Below are 21,167 nucleotides of genomic sequence, written 5' to 3'. Positions count from 1 at the left end.
ATTAGATAGTAAATGTGAAGTGCCTTGCAGAGTGCCTAAGAGTTAACAAGTGAACAATATATGTTGGCTATTTGACCAATTAATTCCCCTAGTACCTGTTTTCCCTTTAAGAGAGTGGAGTTCAAGATATTGAAGCTGAAGATCCTGCTTTCAGTTGAACTTTGTGAGATTTAAGGCTCGGGGGCTCAGAGAATAAAGTCCGATTCAGGGTTGGAGGAGAGGTAATCTCCAAACCTCTGCTTGGAACATGGTGAGGCTGGAGGATTCACAGTGCCCTTTGGCACCACAAGATTTCTGGATTTGGGAGCGCCAGGAGAGAAGCAGAGGGCTCAGCAGTAGGGTACCTCCTCTATGTGGTTTTTGGGAAACAAACCTCAAGGCATGCAGAAGAAAAAACTATGGGGAACTGGTTGTGGGCAGATCTGAGAAAGCAAATATTCCAGAAATGACTGGAACAATCTGGAAGGGGATGCTGTGAACCTCGTTTTGTATACAACAGGCCAGTAGGGCCTGGTAGCTTTTGCCTTGTTAACATACAAATATAATAACAATATAAGGCAGACTAAGTGACGAGCAGTAGCCGCCATAACAGACACTGTCAAGTTCAAGGCAGGGAGAGATCAGTGTGAGACAGTGTTCAGAGATCTAGAGCTTTGCAGGCCCTCGTCCACTGGTGGAGGCTAGGTGGGTCTCTCAAGGTGGAAAAATGGGTGAGCAAAGTGTGGAAGGAACATGTGGTGGCAGTGGTGATTTAGTCACTAAGTCGTGTCCGACTCTTGCAACCCCATGAACTGTAGTCCTCCAGGCTCCTCTGTCCATGGGATTCTCCAGGCAGGAATATTGGAGTGAGTTGCCATTTCTTTCTCCAGGGGACCTTCCAGAACCAGGGATCCAACCTGCATCTCCTGCATTGCAGGTGGTCTCTTGCATGGCAGGCAGATTCCGTACCAGAACCACCAGGGAAGCCTAGACGCAGCGTGTACGTGGGGTTCTGTGGACAATGGCTGGAATACGTGTGTGTGCATGCACGTGCACACAAGGGAACAGTGGGGAAAGGGGTTACAAAACTAGTCTGGGGTCATACTTGAACGGCCAAAGCTTAGGGATTTGTTCCTGTAAGTGATGGGGGATGAGAGAAAAAAATATTTTGAATAGGGAAGACTATACTGAACCTAATGACTGATAAAATGAATCTGGCTATCTGTGTAGTATATAGCAAAAGAAATGCACAGGGGTTGTAAAGATGGTTAGAAAACTCTTTATAGATGTAGCAGGAGAACAGCAGGACATAATGTTAGATTGGCATAACATTGCTTAACATCTTCTAAAATAGTGCTTACAGGGGAGAAAAGAAAGTCTAATTAAGAGAAGTATGGGCTTCCATTACTCCTCAATTTCCATTCATAATTTTCTCACGACTACTTCTCCATGCCCCAGTGGACACGGAGGCAAGCCACACTTGCTTGTTCATAAGTTACATAAGCATTTTTCATGATCCACTGAAGTGCTTAATGTGGGTCAAAAACAATCGTAATCTCTCTCTCTCAGGTCTAACTGAGACTTGTTTTGGACATATAACTGTGTTCCCATAATATGTTCTTAGGCATTTCAAACCCCAAATATTGACACATCTCTTATATTATGACAGTTACGACAGAACAGTATCATATAAAAATATCGTTTTCCCTCATTCAGACTATCCCTGAAAGAAGACCTTTCCGATAGGTTTATAAAGTGATTCAATATTTTTGCTGCTGCTAACCCCACTACCTATTGGTATAACACAGTTGGTATCACTGCCCTACCAACATTCAAGTAGGAAAAAACATTCCATTCAACTTGAACAATGACTGAGTTTTTTCAGGACATTCTCAAAACTACAAATACTCACTTGAGCTCTTTAGCAAGATTCTTAGTAAAAGACCATCGTGATGCAGTAGGGTTTCCAGAAGCAGGTTCCAATTACAACCTGGCTGGGATAAGAGCAGTTTCAGTTGACCCTCGGCTGTCAGTCGTCCAGCTGATGGAGTCCTTTCAAAATGCAAGATAAAGATGGAGTAATGAAGTTAATTTATCTATGAAATTAATAGCTTTAAAGTACAGATGTAATGCTAACTCCTTTAAATGTCAATTCCTCCCAGATTACTGTGAAAATGCTTTCATGCTTGCTTACTTCAGGGTTGCTCAGGGAAGGAATTACATTTAATCTCTACTAGCTAAAAGCAAATTAACATTTGGTAGCCTGCCAATTTTAAAACTGATACAAAATAACCATGCCTACATTTCACAGAACTATGTTTTAGTTTCATGGAGCAAAATAAAAATAATTTATGCATCTTTGAACACATTTATTTGTTCATTTGACAAATACATGAGTGCCTACTATGTGCTATGAACTTCTTTCATTATTCACGGAAAGATGTTACAGTTTTAGCTGCTAATTTGCCATGTACTATGATTGTTGATAAAATGAAAGGAATTCAAAGCTTCTGTCAGAGATCAACCATAATCTAATTTTTTAATATGTAAAAGCCATAAGTCAACAGGCAATTATCAGAACAACTCTTAAGAGTCACACTGCTACCTACTTGGGTAATAAGTTGGTCTTTTTTTTTTTAAGAACTTTTTTCTGATGTGGACCATTATTAAAGTCTTTATTGAATTTATTACAGTGTTGCTTCTGTTTTGTGTTTTAGTGTTGTGGCAGTAAGGCACGTGGGATCTGAGCTCCTCCTCCAAGGATCAAACCTGCAGCTCCTGCACAGGAGGGTGAAATCCTAACCACTGGACCACCAGGGAATGTCCCCAGGGTAATCAGCTTATCAAAGAGAAGTAATTCCAAAGCAAACAAGTTTCTACTTGGGAAACTGTCATCTGCGGTGAACAGAAAATTAAAATCAGGTCCCTCAGGTCACCACATTCGTTTACCAATGAATCTGGAGATAAGGAAATGAGGTAGAAACTAAAACCTGATAGCATTATTCCCTTTTTCCTTCTAAAGTCTCAAAGTTTAGATTGGCTAAAGGTCACAGCATCTCAGATTGGCTTACCCACTCCAGTATTCTTGCCTGGGAAATCCCATGGATGGAGAGGAGGCTGGTGGGCTACAGTCCGTGGGGTCGCAAAAGAGTCGGACATGACTTATCAACTGAACAACATCAAAAACAACAGCAAAGTGCAGGAAATGACCAAACTTAGCCCGACTGTGGCCATAAGGATGGCGGGAATAAGGAGGGTGGCAGCGGGAAGGAAGGAGCAATGTCAAGGTGTGACTGAACCATATGTGTGCTTTAGGTGGGAGAAAGCAGAACAAAGGAAATCGAGGAGAGATGATTTGTGGCATCATTTCAAGATGAAAACCATCCACATGGTCTAGACCAAAGTTTTCCAAAGCCTGGGCCGTGGACCAACAACATCAGCATCACCTGGGAACTTGTGAAAAATGCAATTTCCCAGGTCTTATCCCAAGAGTAATTCTGGGAATGGGCCCCAGAAATCTGTACTTTAAGAAGCCCTCTCCAGGAGATGCTGATGCACACCAGGGTTTGAGAACCACTGTGGAAGGCAGTGCTTTTTGGAGCACGGGTAGCAGGGTATACAGATTTTAGCACTTTATTATTTCATTAATAAAGACTTTATCTCTCCACTCAGACTCAAGCCTCATGGGCACACTTAGTTTATACCGCAAAGCTCCTACCAAAGAAGTAAGCATATTTAAGGGCTCTGTAAATGTTAGCTGATTGACTCATCTGCTCATAAATAGACAAACTCTTTAAAAAAAAAAAAAAAAAAAAGAGGATACATTGCCAGAATGCTAGTTTAAACAAAAGTGAGAGCATTTAAAGACATAAAATGAAATTTCAAAACATCTCCCCCTTGACTCGGCTGGGCATTCGGAACATCTCACAACCTTACGATGCACAAAATCACCTGAGCTTTGGACCAGCTCAGGCTTCCCGTGTGAGCCTCTGATAACATTAACTCCAACCAGAGAAACTCCCCAGTAACTGGTGAGGCAGTGTTAGCTAGGAAAACCTGTGCCCTGGATGGGCAACAAAGAGAAAAGCAGGGAGTTATTTGGCTCTCAGACCAGAGGAAGCACGTCTGTCAGTTCAGCAGCTCTGAATTCCTTTGAGTGTTCTCAGGTTGGTCTGGTTCTTGCAGTCATTCCAAATGTGGTACCAAAGGAAGAATCCACTTGGTGAGCCCCTTGGAATGAAATATTGAAGCATATCCTCCCAATGGCTGTCCCTGTTTCCATCCTAAACCCCAAGTGCTGACTTCAAGAAACTTGATGAAAAGCAGCTAATTGTAAGTTGCATATTAATATTGACTTAGTTTTTGAACATTTCCTACCTATCTGTTTCGCTTGAGCTGAGTGCTGACTTGAAGGATACATTTAATGAACTGGAATATCCAATCCGATGGAGTTTAGAAAAGGAAGGTGATATTGAGAGACAGTTTGAAGAAGGAGACAGGGGCCAGATCATGGAGGAGCCAAGGTGGAGACTTTGGACCTGTTAAAGCGTTTTAAGGCAGATGGGATTCCTGACCTGGCTGCAGTATGGAAAATGAACTGGAGGAAGGGTTATGTTTTTGCTCAGGCCTTTCAGACACGGAATAAGGCAAGATAATTTGAATGTCATTTCATACAGCAGTATCCGAATACCTGGTTATAAATAAAACCTCTCGTTTACCAGATGGGAAGCTGTTTGTTGAAATGTACCTCAGTTCTTGGATCTTTCCACTTATCACAGATTTTGAAATGTACAGTAGAGTGACTCACTATAAGAAAAAAATAAAAAATTACAAACATTCCTCAGTCACTGAGCTCCGAGTAATAAATGCATTGAGGAGTCTGCACTGGGCATATGGAGAAGCATATGTTCCCTCATCCTTTGAGCTGGTGGAGCTGTGAAAGTGAGATGAGCCTCACAGAAAATGACAAAAAGGAAATTTTTTTTATATATGTATGTATCAAATATGTACATGTTGAATTCCACTATAATACAAAGAAGAGAACAGAATTGATAAATCCACTGGAACTCATAAATCCTACATTAGCAGACAGGACAAATTTATGGCTGGGTTATATCAGGCTTATACTCATACAGTGCTGCATTTCTGGGCATGAAGAGGCCTAAGAACTCTTTCAAATCCAGGCAATAAAGGGGCTCAAAAATTACCTGTTTATGAAACTAACAAATTATTATGGAATCACTGTGAAAAATCTTGGTTGTATTTGGGTGTGTTTACTTTATGAAAATGTATCAAGTAGTTTGGAGCAGGGATAGGCTACCAACTACAGTATTCTTGGGCTTCCCTGGTGGCTCAGATGGTAAAGAATCTGCCTGCATTGTGGGAGACCTGAGTTTGATCCCTGGGTTAGGAAGATCCCCTAGAGGCAAGCATGGCAACCCACTCCAGTATTCTTGCCTGGAGAAGCCCCCTGGACAGGGGAGCCTGGAGGATTACAGTCCATGGTGTTGCAAAGAGTTGGACATGACTGAGCAACTAAGCCTTGCACATCAAGTAGTTCATCTGCAATTTCTGCAATTTTTTAGCATATGGTCACACCGCAATATAAAGTTTAAAAATGCTAGACCCATAAGTGAACAATGGCCTGACTTTCAACCACAGCTGTGCATGGAGCACAGGGTAAGAAAAGACTGTAGTAAAGTCAGTGAAGTGAAGTGAAGTGAAGCTGCTCAGTCGTGTCCCACTCTTTGTGACCCCATGGACTATAAGCCTACCCAGGTTTCTCAGTCTATGGGATTTTCCAGGCAAGAGTACTGAAGTGGGGTGCCTTTTTCTTCTCCAAAGGAAAGTCAGACTACAATACAATTAGCCTCACTGTTCAGGTCACATGACCTTGGGGGTCCCTGCCCCTACTATACACAAAACATGCAGAAGCTGTCAGAATAGGGGAACATTAGAACGGACTCTGAAACACACAGCTTGGGATAAAACCAAGCGATGTTGGGTGCTGTTTTTCAAGACTAGATATTTACTTTAAATGAACAGCCATTATATGGTTCCACGTCCCTAAGAGATAAACTACATAAATCCAGGAGCTAAGGGTGAGAGTTCTCTCTGAAGGATACTAGAAGCCACCTTCTCACCAGAGCTCCTGATTATCCACTGGGAATTTATGTTTTCTATTCCCATAACTCCCCACAGTGTCTGGGGAAGTGGAGATCCTGGTGTCTATGGTGGAGTGAGTTTAGGAAGGCAACCCCTACCAGGGGAACCATGAAAAATTCTACTAAATATAATGTTATACCTGCCATCATCCAGTTATTTTTGGATTCCCATGCCAGTAGTCTAGCAGGCAAAGAAAGGAGCCACTATACCGGTAAGGGTGATAACTCTGATTATCACCGAGGAGCTAGAGTCGCTACTGCACATGGGGAGCAGGGAGGCGTATATTTGCATGTCAAGGGATTCACCAGGGAGTCAAGAAATGATGCTCTCATGACTGCTAACAAGCATAAGTAGGTGGCTGAAGTAACCACATTCTGATCAGGGAATGGCAGTCATGGTTCAGCATCTCAAGAAGGGTCTCAACGTCTGTGCTAGGTAAGCAACACACTCAACAGATGACCGAGGGGGAGGGGAAGCCAGAATAAGTGGTAGAGGAATGTAATGATGATGAGAACTTGCAGACTCAGGAATAACGACAGCCAGGGATATGCTAGTTTGTCCCATTAACTCAAGAATAATAAAACTGTTTTTTTTTTTTTTCCACCAGCCATCACACCTTGAAGAATCAACGATAAATTCCAGAGAACTTAAATAACGAGTAGCGGATGTCAGTGGTACCAGGGTTAGCCCAAATGTCAGTGTCCCCACGTCCTCTTGCCCTTCCCACTCAGTTGGCACTGACCTGCCTTATGCTGTCAGAATCTGCATTTCTCTACCTTCCAACAAGGCAGGTTGGAAGTGCCAGCAAATTAACACCTCCAGAGTAGCCTTCAGCCGATAACTGAAGAAAGTTTCTAATAAATTCATCAGCATATTTGTTCCTTTGGCAGAATAACTCTGTGAGATGCCTTTCACACTGGCTCCAAGAATTTCCCCAGAAGGTTTAAGTTCCAGTTACTCCTATGATTACACTGCTCTTGATCTGCTGTCTTTCTTTGTCTCATCTACTCCCATCGAGTGTTTCTTCCACTTAGAAAATAAACTATTCTCACCTCAATCCTTGTCTCGAGGACTGCTTCTTGGGGAAATATAAAATAAGACATCAGGAGTCATGTATGGATGTGAGAGCTGGACCATAAAGAAGGCTGAGCACTAAAAAATTGATGCTTTTAAACTGTGGTGCTGGAGCAGACTCTTGAGTGTCCCTTGGACAGCAAGGAGATCAAAACAGTTAATCCTAAAGTCAGTCAGTCCTGAATACTCATTGGAAAGACAGATATGGAAGCTTAAGCTCCATTACTTTAGCCACCTGATGTGAAGAGCTGACTCACCAGAAAAGACTCTGATGTTGGGATTGATTGAGGGCAAGAGGAGAAGGGGGTGACAGAGGATGAGATGGTTAGATGCATTATCAACTCAATGAACATGAGCTTGAGCAAACTCTGGGAGTTAGTGAAGGAAAGGGAGGCCTGGCATACTGCAGTCCACTGGGTTGCAGAGAGTTGGACACGACTGAGCAACTGAACAACAGAAAATAAGACATGCATGGAGGCACTTGGGATTTATCTCAGTGTTTGTTTCAGGAAAACTGAGAAAATACAGTAAGGTCATTTAGCTAATAAACATGGCAACTGGACTTTGAACCCAGGTTTTCCTGACTTTAAAATCCTTGGCTATTCCACTACCCTGTGTTTCTTTCATTCAACCTGGTTGATATTTGGTGGGTATGTTGTAATTTTCAGCCTTGAGGATGTTTGGCTCTATTCAACTTCCTTGATTAAGGATACCAAGTTTTTGACCCAAACTCAGGTTTGTGGTCTCAAAGCTGATTCCCAAATTGGAGCCATGTTATTTAAGGTATCTGGGGACTGATTTTGACCAGATGGTTCCTGTCATGGATTACTGGGTCAAATTTATACCAGAGACCATAAGTTAAATGAGTCAGAGAACAAAGGCAGGGGCATAACTAAAGAGAAACCGAGTAAAAGCCCTAAAGTAGGAAAATGAAAGCAGAGAAGGAAAAGCTGTATTACCATTCTACTTTCGCCTTTCCAAAACTAATCCTTCCAAATCGTGCTAGGAAAATAAGACAAATATTTAAAGCAGTTCTATCATCTTTCTCTTTAGTACCTAGGAAAAGAGCTTGAGGAGATAAAAAATCCAAAATATTTGCTGCACCATTTCAATCAAGAATGTACAAATTATATGTACTTATAACATTGAAAATGCTTGCATACATTTTAATCTATATAATGGGTATAGCCAAGTCTCTATGATCTTTATAGTTACAGATGATTCAATAAATAGAAATAAGACAGGGTTCATCTGCACATTTATATACAGGGTTTGCTTTGATTTTTAATAACTTTATCCACCTAGGTAGATGGATACTCTTACACAGTCTCATTTTTTTCAGAGTTGACGGTATCTACAATAACGGGCACACAACTTAAAGAACAAGTGTTTGACCTGTAAGGACCTAAATTATTTCTTGATTTCAGTAAACTAAACTTTTTCACTTAGGATGACCCTATTTCTCAAAAATCATCTGAAGATATATTAGTGCCCCAATTCATAGCCCCAGCTTCACACTTTAGAGTTACACAAGTTAGTGTATCTTATTTCTAAAAAACAGGTGAGAATCTAATTTTAATTTTAAAAACAATACTTCATGCCAACGATTACTTCTGAACTCCCCCAGAAGTGCTATTCTAGCACCTGGGGCACTAAGATTCTGGATCCTACTGACTCACTCAACCATCCCTTTAGAGGACCAGAAGTTATCTCTCTGGGGTCCTTTAACTATTACTGGTTCTTATCTGCTGCTGCTGCTGCTGCTAAGTCGCTTCAGTAGTGTCTGACCCTGTGCGACCCCACAGATGGCAGCCCACCAGGCTCCCCCGTCCCTGGGATTCTCCAGGCAAGAACACTGGAGTGGGTTGCCATTTCCTTCTCCAATGCATGAAAGTGAGAAGTGAAAGTGAAGTCGCTCAGTCGTGTCCGACTCGTAGTGATCCCATGACTGCAGCCTACCAGGCTCCTCCACTCATGGGATTTTCCAGGCAAGAGTACTGGAATGGGGTGCCACTGACTTCTCTGGTCCTTGTCTACCACATAATAATACCTTATTAGAGGAGTTCAAGAAAGGTCTCTTCTGACATCACACTTCTGATACGAGACCCCACAAGAAAGTAGTTCAATAATCTTTCCACTTTATCACACTTCGAGTTGGCTTTTTAACATGTTTGGATAACTGATAAGATCTGCCACTTTCTGAAACATAGTTCTTTCCTAACACAGCAGCATTGAATGACTGTTAAGTAAGCACTTACGTGGTGGGTGCCGTGTAGGCATCTAGCTAATTAAATCCTCATGACTCTGTCATGGGAATATCTCAGAAGCTAAGAAAAGATGTTACAAGACCATGAGAAGTAGACCATAGTATCGCACCCTGTTTTCAGGTGGATAGATATGATCATATTGTATTTATATCTCAATTTCCTCACAAAGATACAAGCTATTTAACTTTCCAAAATTACAAAACTATACAAGTCTGCAAACCTGTCTGACTAATCTGAAAACCTATAGTTGTCTTTTATCTTCTCATTGCTGGCTCCATTGCTATATTCTTTTTTATATAATACATTCAAGCCATAATAGAAAAGGAAAGATATGAAGAAATATCTAGCTTCATCAAGTATCCAGCTCACCTGACACTTTCACTTCTTTTAATAACTGCTCCACAAACATGGCTTTTTCTCTGAAAATCTTTTCAAAGATCCAGCTGCTTGTCCATCCACACTCTGGAACAGCCATGTAAGAGCTTTGGTGTTCAAAAATCTCTCATTACTTCTCCCCTGACTGTTGGCTCTATGTCAAAGCTTGGCATCTCATCAGAGTACAAGTTCTCTAAGCCTTTTTCTTCAGTGCTGTGGAACAGCCTGACAGCAGCTGCTGGGAGACCAAAGTTCTCTTTTGTCCTCCTCCCCAGATGTTCAGCCCTAGGTTACTAGAAGACACCTCCTCAATAGACCATTTTTCCCATCACTGAGCTTTACCACTCAGATCAAATGTTTGAAAAGAGTTAAATGTACCATTTAAAGTGGTACTATCTGAAACAATCCTATAATAACTCATTTGTTCCTTAATCCACTTATTCAGTAAACTAATATTTGCTGGCTGATTTCTAGGTGCAAGGTGACAGAGACACAACAATAAGTAAAAAAAAAAAAAAAAGTCACTATTTTTACAGAATTTAGTGGGGAATACATATATAGTTTAAATGGTCATACAAATAAAGATGAAATTACAACTATGAAAACTCAATCAAGGAAAAGCACACGATGCTACTAGAAGATGTAGTAAGAAGTAAACTAGTCTTTGGGGTTGATGAAAAGCATCCCTACAGAAGTCACGCCAGAGCTGAGATATGAAATTACATTGACATTAACTAAGTGAAAGAAGAAGAAGGCCTTTCAGGGTAAGGTAAGGCATGTGCAAAGATCCTGTGGCAAAAAGGAATATTTTGTGGCAAGAAAGTGTAAAAAAGGCTAATGAGTGAAAAGCAAAAATCACAGGCTAGTGTGGTATGAGAAAAGGTTGCAAAGATGGGTGAGCCACATCTATGTAGGTTTTACAGGCCATGGTAAATTTTGTGTGCATGTTGAAGGATAAAGAGGAATTCATGGAAGGTAGTGAACAGTTAAGTGTGAAATGATAAAATTTAGTTTTGAAAATAGCTTTGGATTTGAGAAGTCTCTGGCTGTAGTTTGGAGAATATTAGAAATGGAAGCCAACACATACATAGGAGGAAACAGAGATGTCACTGCAGTAGTCAGGAAAGAGACGGAGCACGAAGGCAAGGGTGGCAGTGTGGATAGCAGATATTAGGAGCTAAAATGAACTAGACTTAGTATGAGCTGGGAGAAGGCAATGGCACCCACTCCAGTCCTCTTGCCTGGAAAATCCCATGGACGGAGGAGCCTGGTAGGCTGCAGTCCATGGGGTCGCTAAGAGTCGGACACGACTGAGCGACTTCACTTTCACTTTTCACTTTCACGCATTGGAGAAGGAAATGGCAACCCACTCCAGTGTTCTTGCCTGGAGAATCCCAGGGACGGGGCAGCCTGGTGGCCTGCCGTCTATGGGGTCGCACAGAGTCGGACATGACTGAAGTGACTCAGCAGCAGTATGAACTGGATCTCTTGGAGAAAAGGAGGGAAGTGTTCAGGATGCCTCCTGGTGTCCGGCTTATACAACCATGTGTGTGCATGTGTGCTAAAATGCATCAGTCGTGTCCGACACTTTGCGACCCCATGGACTGTAGCTCACCAGGCTCCTCTGTCCGTGGGATTCTTCAGGCAAGAATATTGGAGTTGGCTGCCATGACCCCCTCCACAGGAGATCTTCCTGACCCAGGGATCAAACCCGTGTCTGTCTCCTGCATTAGCAGGTGGCTTCTTTAGCACTCGGGCCACCTGGGAAGCCTCTATACAACCACGTGCAGGTACAATAAATCAAGATGGAAATAAAATAAAAGAGGATCAGTTGGGAGGGGAGTTTCCTAAGTTCAAATATGGTCATATTGAGCTTGAGGTCTGTGTGTGTTCACTGGGTGTAAATCTGAAGAAGACATTCATGTATGAGTCACACACAAGTTAGTAGGTCTGCAGTCCTAGGAGAGATTAAAACTAGAGATATGGATTTGGGGGCAATTCAAAGTACATGAAACCACAGGCATGCGTGACTTCACCTAGAAAAGGTTCTATGATAGAATGCTAAAGATGCTCAATATTTAATGGCCAGGCCAAAGTAGATGAACCTGCAAAGGAGACAGAGAAATTTTATTGCCCATCTTTTTCCTCTAACACCTAGCACATGCCTTACTTGGAGAAAAATTTTAAAATGCATTTACTGAAAGGATGAAGTGAATACATCTTGGTAAATTGCACAAAGGAAAAGACTCACATGGCATATAGTATAATGAAGCTAAAGGTAGCTTAATATTTAGGCAGTGGCTAAAAAAAGGATATGAATCCAAAACAGGATTACATTGAGTAAAACCATAATGAAAACAAAAGCATAGTAGGAAGAAATATCTACAGCTCAGAATGGACTGGCCATGAATCAAAACATCATGTTGTCATCATAAAAGAAAATGAGCAGTGTAAAATGAATGGACTGTTTACTCACACTGATTATGCTACTTGGATTCAGTGTATGGTTATGACCTACTTAGCTAAGGAAGACCTGAAAAGTATTTGGAAATATTTAAAGAACCACAAGATGATGAAAGTTGGGAAAATAAATAAAAAACATTATACTGCAACAATGGTATAATTGACTAAGATAATGTTTTTTCTTCAACATTTATATGAAAGCACAATATGCTGTCATAGTATCAATCCTGAGATTAATATATTCTCCACATGCCTTAGTTTAATCTAGTATGAAACTGATTGCCCTTTCTAAATCAACTCAAATTGCTAGCCTACTACTGCTAGGGATAATGAATACAGTACATTTTACTTATTGCCTTGAAAATACATACACTTTCCCTAAAGTAAACTCTTCTAAACTATTCCAGGAGTTCTAGAAGAACATGAACAATTCTATTTTTACCAATTTATACACTTCATAGGCTTTCTCTAGAAATCCTATAGACAAATTTATGATGCATACAGCTATTTATGCATCTGTAACTCTTGTTGTAAGTCTCAATCTTATGTCCTCCTTGCTCTGCCTCTTCCTTCTCACTTACTTTTAATTCATTATCTTAATATACTTAATATTGTTAAAAGTCAACTTAAATCTCTCTGAAACAATGCACAGCTGTAAATAAATAAGCAAATAGGTGATTAAATTCCTAAGATGCATCATAATTAAATATTTTGTCTCAGCCTCACCCTTTCAAAATAAAAATCACAATCTATTTTCAGTTCTTCATTATTTAACCCATATGTGTTTCCCTGAACGGTTCATTTTAGTTACTAAGGTGAGGGATGGAGTTTGAGCCTAATTTGTGGGGTAAAAACACAGAAACAGCTGATATATGTGAGGAAAGGGAAAGGTGAAATTTTTAAGGTTACATGATGGTAGCCTAGGAATTCCCACTGCAATGCTTGACAGATGCAAATCAATAAGATGAGTTATTCTGAAATTACTTTTATTGCTATCCTGGCTTCCTCTGACTGTACCACTCCTCTGAACATGTTGGATCATAAACCATGTGGATCGGGTCTTCCTAAGCAGATTATATAGGAAGATTAGAGAGAATAACTGTCAGGAAGTCAGGGTAGAGGGGCTCATACTGTACTTGTGTGGGGAATTCAAAAAGGCAAAAGAGAGAAACAAAGGCATTTCAGGAGAGAAAATGAGATTTAAAAAAAGACTGAAAGCTAAGGACAGGCAATAAGTAAAAGCAAAAACTGTAGAATAACTATGTCTTAAAGACAAGAGAAGAGACTGAGAAGTAGAGCAGAGAAGAGTGCTGGGTGCCCTAGGAAACAAGCCAGGCAGGGTGGGAGAGGCAGAGGCTCTTCTTGAGCGGTAGAACGGTATTTTTGTTGTTGTTAGTCCCTCAGTCGGGTCCGACTCTTTGTGACCCCGTGGACGGTAGCCCACCGGGCTCATCTGTCTGTGGGATTCTCCAGGCAAGAATACTGGAGTGGGTTGCCATTTCCTTTCCTGAGAATAGTATTTAATATAAAACATATTAAATAATAGTAAAAATAGTCCATAGTAATAATGGACCAAGGTTGTTGTGATGTGTTGGAGAGAAAGACTGACTGGATCTAAAAGAACTATGGGGATGAATCAATTGAACGTGATAATACACTAGGAACAGGCAACAGAGAGCTCAATGGACCACAGCCATAACATTCAAAGATGCTTGCTCTTTGGAAGGAAAGTTATGGAACCTAGATTGTGTGTTAAAAAGCAGAGACATCACTTTGCTGACAAAGATCCATATAGTCAAGGCTATGGCTTTTCCAGTAGTCATGTATGGATGTGAGAGTTGGACCATAAAGAAGGCTGAGCGCCAAAGAATTGATGCTTTTAAACTGTGGTGCTAGAGAAGACTCTTGAGAATCCTTTAGACAGCAAGGAGATCAAACCAGTCAATCCTAAAGGAAATCAGTCCTGAATACTCATTGGAAGAACTGATGCTGAAGCTCCTATACTTTGGCCATCTGATGGGAAGAGCTGATTCATTGGAAAAGACCCTGATCCTGGGAAAGATGGAGGGCAAGAGGAGAAGGGGGTGACAAAGGATGAGATGGCTGAATGGCATCACTGACTCAAGGGACATGAGTTTGAGCAAGCTCTGGGAGAGGTGAAGGATAGGGATGCCTGGTGTGCTCCTAATAGAAAAGACACCATGCTGAGAGGACAAGGGAAGAGTAAAAAGAAGGATCCGTGAGGACATCATGCTGGATTTCCAGTAATATGGTGGTTAGCTCAAGAAATATGGACAGCCAGACACAGGATACTGGAGTAAAGGAAGTGCCCAGAGCTAGAAATCCTCTGTACAGAGGCTCTAGGGTAATACATGTAGATCAAAGAACTCCAAAAAATGAGGTTTCTCTTTCATTTAAAAATTTATTTTTACCTTAATAAAATTAAGCTGCTTTCATTACAGGAAATTTGGAAAATGCACAGATAAAAATTAAAATCAATCACAATCTTATAATACAAAGATGCAAAGTAAAAGTTCTCTAATGTAGAGTTCATATACCCTTTCAATATTTGTTTTTCTATACATCCTATTTTCGGGCTATACGTAGAGTAGTATGGCATAGCTTGTGCATGTGTGGGTGCAAAGTCACTTCAGTCATGTCTGACTCTTTGTGACCCTATGGAGTGTAGCCCCTGGGTGCCTCTATCCATGGGATTCTCTAGCAAGAACACTGGAGTGGGTTGCCATGCCCTCCCCAGGCGATCTTCCCCACCCAGGGATGGAACCTATGTCTCTTATGTCTCCTGCATCGGCAGGTAGGTTCACTTCACCACCTGGGAAGCTGGTATGTTTGGCATATCTCAATTGTGTCCCATCTTCCAATACCTGTTCATCCCTTGGGAAACAGGGGTTCTCATAACCTGTAAGTTTGGGGGATTTTACACTAGATCCCTCCTTCAGGTAAACACCATATAGGTTAGTATATCAGAGCTCCTGCAAGTAGAACCATAAAAAGATACTTTACACAATGAATAACTGACAATCTTAGGTTTTTCTTAAATGCCTGTTAACATCACCCTGAACTGTTCTCCCTTTGAACGGTGGAGGGGCAGCTGTCTGGTGCTTGGGCTTTAGGAGCAGACAAGCTGAGCTTCAGTCTGTCTCCTAGATTTGCTCTCTTCAGCAAGTTGCTACCTGCACGTCATTTTACTCTCCATGAAAGCAGACTTCACAGACTGGGTGTGAGGCTTGAAAGAGATAACGTTCACGAAGGACTGGGCATGTCAGTTTGAGAGTTATCACTCTGAAGCCTGGGTTGGCTTTGATTACTGCATCATTACTAAGCTGCAGTTTTCCCATAACTATAAATCGCAATGATCTGCCATTTAATATTTTTCAAAATCAACCTTTTTAATGACTCCACAGTCGTCTATCACACGGCTAATCCATAAGTGAGTTGTCTAATTGCATACTGTGAGACATTCGTTTCCATTTTTTCCTTTCACAAATAATACATTGATGAATATCCTTGTATATGAAACTTTCTCAACAGCTCTGATTAATTCTTATGATTGATTCCTCGAAATAGAATTGCTGGATAAAGGGCTATAATATTTTTAAGGTTTTTGATACAGTTTATTATATTGCCCTCCAGAAAACTTATATCCGGTTGCATTTCCACTGTGAGCTGCGTAGTTACCAGCATGTTCTAGTCTTTTTGTGAAGGTCATAGTAAAGATAGCTTGCCATAATCAAGCAGAAATAAAGAAAAGTCTTGTTACATGAAAAGGCATTTGAAAGATAAACCCATTGACCCTCTGACTCCCCAGGCTCTAGATGGCTGAACAGAACAAACCTGGAGGTGGAATTCTTCCAGAGCTATGCTTAAAGAAGTAACTCCAATGATTACAGGTTAAGATAAAAGCAGATAATAAAGATAGATTAAAGCAAATGTGATCGTAACATGAGAGCAAGTATGTTTAGAAGTTTGAGAACTCATCACAATGACACATGCTGTTTGCTTAAGTCATGTTGTAAAAGATCCAGTTCCTTCAGGTGTTTGCACTAATGTATATCAAAGTCAGTTCTTTAATTCTCAAAGACATAAGAGTATATTTTCATGCCAGCTGCAGCGTATGGAGATGACAGAGTATTAAAGGCTTTCATCATAAAGAATTGATGGGATCAGTCATAAGGAATTGTTCAGGGATGGTGAAAATATTTTATATGTAAGTCAAATAACAATACTTTGAGGTCCTTGAAGGTAGGAGGATAAATATCTCATTAATCTCGGATTCCCCATTACGTGCAAGGGGAAAGGCGCACGACAGGTAAGCAGTTAACCTTTACTGTGTCTGTAGAGACTTCTGAAAGAGGTTTTCCTGCCCTCTTTTTCCGGGTGGGACTCTTGTTCTTCAAGAGAGAAATACAGCCAGTCCATTTATATGGTGAGATCACTAACAGTGTATTTCCAAGATGAATCAAGAATGTGCAAGAATTAACAATATCTCCTTCAGCTCTACATGATATATTTATTCACAGATACCAAGGAAAGGGACTTTCCAATGATATATTCAGCAAAGACTCAAACTGACATTACACGTAATGCCACAAAATGTCATCAGATTACTCTGGAAGTACGTTTCATGCTTTAAATGATTTTTCTTATGTTTAAATGCCGTTGATTAAATAATAAAAGTGAAAGACCCTATTCATAATTTTAAAAGTTACTCCTCTCTCAAAACTCTTACCTCAGGCTCTGAGTGAGTTACATGAATTATCCAAGATTATTGCTTTTTTTGCTTTTTTTTTTGACAATTAGTTGGAGAACTGTCACATCCCCAGTCATAGATCAAGAATGAATTTTAAAATGGCTAGGCAATTGGCTAAAATAAAAACTAAATTCCAAAAAATTCACATTTCTCTATCACTTTAGTAAAGCTATGTTAGGAGCATGATTGTGAGGCCTGAATCTTGGCTTCTTGGGCTCAAAAAGGACATACACTCTTTACTTACCTGTGTAGTGTCAAAAGTTTTGAGTTCTTTTTGTAAGATGTATTTACCTCCATGGATAAGAGTTTCTATTAAATGTCAAAGGAATCAAAGAACCATTGATGGTATAGTTTTTACAGGTCCTCACCTGAGTAAAGAAGGGTAGAAATGGGATATGCAGGAAAGCCAATGTAATGGTTGCTTGAAAATTGGCTTCAAGGAATCTGAAGAAGAATCGCCCAGGCCATGCTGAAAAGTCCTAGTGAAATAAAAATCATTATTTCAGAATATACAGGAAATATTAACTATTAAGACCATCAGAACCCATTTTTTCTTAGTATTTAAAGTTAACTGATTTTATACAAAACAGTATTGTGCTAGAATGAACAAATGCACCCACTTGGTATTTATAATTTAACAGATGATTCAGAGGCCTCTGTGAAACAATCTTTACACTTGGGAAGATATGATGATACCATTATCATTTCATTTTTTAAAAGATTCACATTATGAAATTTATAAAAAATGTATCAAAATGGTAAAATGAATACCACTCATTTCGCCCTCCCTCACCTGGAACCTAATAAATGTCAATATTTTGTCATTTTTGCTTCAATACTGTAAAAATGATTAGCATAAGGGTATTACTTTTTACTCTTTAAAATGATATATAAATATTAAACAATTAAAAATAATTTATAATTAATTTTTTATGCTCCTATGGGCTTACAGAAGGCAAATGAAGAAGAATTTAACTGTAAAATATAGGACGGTGACTTCAAAATTAGAACAATTTGGCCAGAATAACTGGTCTACAACTACCTTTGGAGAAGTAACTGTAACATTTTTCTAGGCTGGCCCCAATTCAACAATAAATCTTGAGGTAATACGAAAGGATTTGTTACATAAAATCTTTAGTAGATAGCTTGGATAATAAAATATTTATAATAACAGAAAACTATATTTGCCTTCCTACATAGAGTTAAGAGTCGCAACTGGGAGTATTTGAGAAATGGAATTGTTTGAAGTGGTGCTGTCCCTCTTCATCTAGAGTACAAGAGCAATAGCATTTTTTAAATAATATGTAGAAAGGAATTCCACTTTGAAAACCCATCCCTGTCTTTACATCCTCCTTCCTGTTTCTTATATCCTCACATTCCCAAATTTGACCTGCCTCTCCACTGTTTGTCTGGCCAAACAGAACACCTTCTCATTAAAGATACTTTGACATTTTTTTAGACTTTTAATAGATCTCCTCCTCTTTGAAAGCCATTTTTTTTTCCTCAGTAAATTTCAGATAGAACAAAATTCCTTAAATAGGCTTCAAAATGAGGCTGTCCTATTTCCATCCCATACCTTCCACTGTGTGAACCAGAGAAACAGGCACAGGCTAGGTCAGGACACCAAGACATGCTTTTCTCAAGAGTCTGGACTATGTATTAGCGATGAGGAATCACGGTTATAGCATAGGAGTCTTATCAGTTGTTCTACATTTTAGAAAAATCACTTGTGCACTAGTGAGGAAAGTTGATCGTAGAAGATTAGGGCTAAAGGAAGGGAGAGAATAAAGATGATATTTCAGTAAACCAGGCAGAAGAAAAGTCCTAAACCAAAGTAAGAAGCAGAGGAGATAGTGTGTATGGGACAAATATAAAAATATATAAAACTAATAAAATTAACAATATTCATTCCCTAATAACATGGGGATGGACACAGCAGAAGGGAGGAGGGAGAAGGCAGAAGATAAAAGGAGAAATCTGGATGACTCGCTCTGCCCTTATTGGCTTTGCTTCTTGTTAGGACTTTACCACCTGTCCTTTTACGTTCACTTCTTGCTGCCTGCTCCATACCCAAGGGGAGGGTCATAGAAGATCATAATGCACCTGCCTGGGAATGCACAGGAGTTCTGGAGCCCGGCATCCTGGGCTGGAATCTTGGGTGGGGTCTTTATTAGATGTGTAGTGTTGTTTTGCAATTGTGATGATTGAGATGATGCATACACAGCCCTTAGCAAAGTGCCTGTGCATAACAAGGGCTCAGCAAATGTCAAGTAATACCAGGATGGTAACAACTGTAGCAGATACTTCTCGAGAAGGTCTACCACTACCTCAGAACTGACATGGAATACTTGCTAGTCTAAATGATTGTCTAGGTACAGTTGTATCCTCAACATTAGGAAAAATAATGGAGGATCTAATAATAATAAAATGGTTATTTGGTGCCAAAATTCTTAGACTACAAACCACTGGCAATGCAATACTTGCCAGAACATTTCTGCCAGTCCCTAAACTCTTTCCCTCCACTGACAGTTGCGCTGGTAATAGTAAGGTTATTTGGCAATAATAAATGTTATGGCAGATGTTTATGGTCTCAGAGGAGGTGGAATCTGTATGAGCATTTAATTCCACAGCAAGATCCCAAATTAGTTTCATTATTCTGGAGAGTATAACAGGGTGAAAATTGGCCCACAAGCCTCCATGGGAAAATGAAATGATGATCTAGCTATTAGATAACCTCTAATGATGTCTTGGTGTACAGTTAAAATAGAAGATGCTCTAAATAATTCATAGTGGAGAGTAAAATACAACCGTATGAGCAACAGAATAAGAACTTTGATATTGCAAATGTGGATACTCCTTTAAAAACAGGTAATTGTTCGTAGGTTGAAGTAGAATACATTTTCTCAGCTTTCCAAATTAGTGGCCTCTTAAAGGGAAAACTATAAATTTGGGGAAATTCCTTGCCTTGCCTCCAACGTCACACCCCTTCTCTATTGTTAACGTCATACTGGCTCTGGGTTGATCACACCACCCCACTTGAGCACATTATACCAGATTCTGTCTCTTTGGTTTCCTCATCTACACATGTTGCCTTCTTTCATTTTCTCATTAACAACACTGACTCCTTAGCCTTATGTAGCCAGTTGCTGCTAGAATAAAATAAATTCAATGCATATCCAAAAGTAGGATACGCTAAAAAGAGTTAGCTGGGTTTTATGCTTCTCTTGTGCCACCCTGCTTTTGACTGCCCTCCCAGGAGGCTGAGTCCCATGATATGATGCTATTGAAATAAATCTCCAGGATGGAACTGAGGAAGTCCAAGGATGCAAGTCCACAGGGGCACAGGGTTCAGGTCAAATGTCTGGTATCATCAGTGGCTACCATTGGAGGTACTCCATAAATAAAAATAACCAGAGAAGACCACATTTCAGAAGAAGGAGAATTAGCTTGAGACTGAACTACTGAGATAACACTGGAACACCTGAGATAACTGAGGATATATGAGTCCTTCTGATGCCCCTGAAACCATAGTTGACTAACCATGAATATATGGGTGAATGAGTGAAAGTCACTTAGTCATGTCTGACTCTTTGCAATCCCATGGACTACAGAGTATGGAATTCTCTAGGCCAGAATACTGGAGTGGGTAGCCTTTCCCTTCTCCAGGGGATCTTTCCAACCCAGGAATTGAAACCAGATCTACTGCATTGCCAGAGAAGGCAATGGTAACCCACTCCAGTACTCTTGCCTGGAAAATCCCATGGACGGAGGAGCCTGGTAGGCTGAAGTCCATGGGGTTGCTATGAGTCGGACACGACTGAGCGACTTCACTTTCACTTTTCACTTTCATGCACTGGAGAAGGAAATGGCAACCCGCTCCAGTGTTCTTGCCTGGAGAATCCCAGGGACGGGGGAGCCTCGTGGGTCGACTGAAGTGACTTAGCAGCAGCAGCAGCTACTACACTGCAGGCAGATTCTTTACCAGCTGAGCCACAAGGGAAGCCCATGTAGAGATAACCAAATTCAGTCTACTTCACCATTTAAACATAGTTGGAAGTCACTGCTTTTCTTTC

General features: G+C 40.3%; 1 protein-coding gene across 3 annotated transcripts in view; it reads right to left on the bottom strand.

Annotated features, from left to right (window-relative positions):
* The window catches only part of KIAA0825 (KIAA0825 ortholog), a 428,728-nt gene that overhangs the window by 251,115 nt on the left and 156,446 nt on the right, over positions 1–21,167 (bottom strand). For all 3 annotated transcript variants that reach the window (XM_027545600.1, XM_027545602.1, XM_027545601.1), the window contains 2 exons: positions 17,463–17,573; positions 1,892–2,031 (listed from right to left, as the gene is read on the bottom strand). In XM_027545600.1, the coding sequence (XP_027401401.1) occupies positions 1,892–2,031; positions 17,463–17,573 (251 nt within the window). The remainder of the gene's footprint in view (positions 1–1,891; positions 2,032–17,462; positions 17,574–21,167) is intronic.

The sequence above is a fragment of the Bos indicus x Bos taurus genome, chromosome 7 (genome assembly GCF_003369695.1).
Source record: "Bos indicus x Bos taurus breed Angus x Brahman F1 hybrid chromosome 7, Bos_hybrid_MaternalHap_v2.0, whole genome shotgun sequence".
NCBI lineage: Eukaryota > Metazoa > Chordata > Mammalia > Artiodactyla > Bovidae > Bos > Bos indicus x Bos taurus.
The sequence above is the reverse complement of the archived record's forward strand: the minus strand, read 5'-3'. Positions and strand labels throughout refer to the sequence as shown.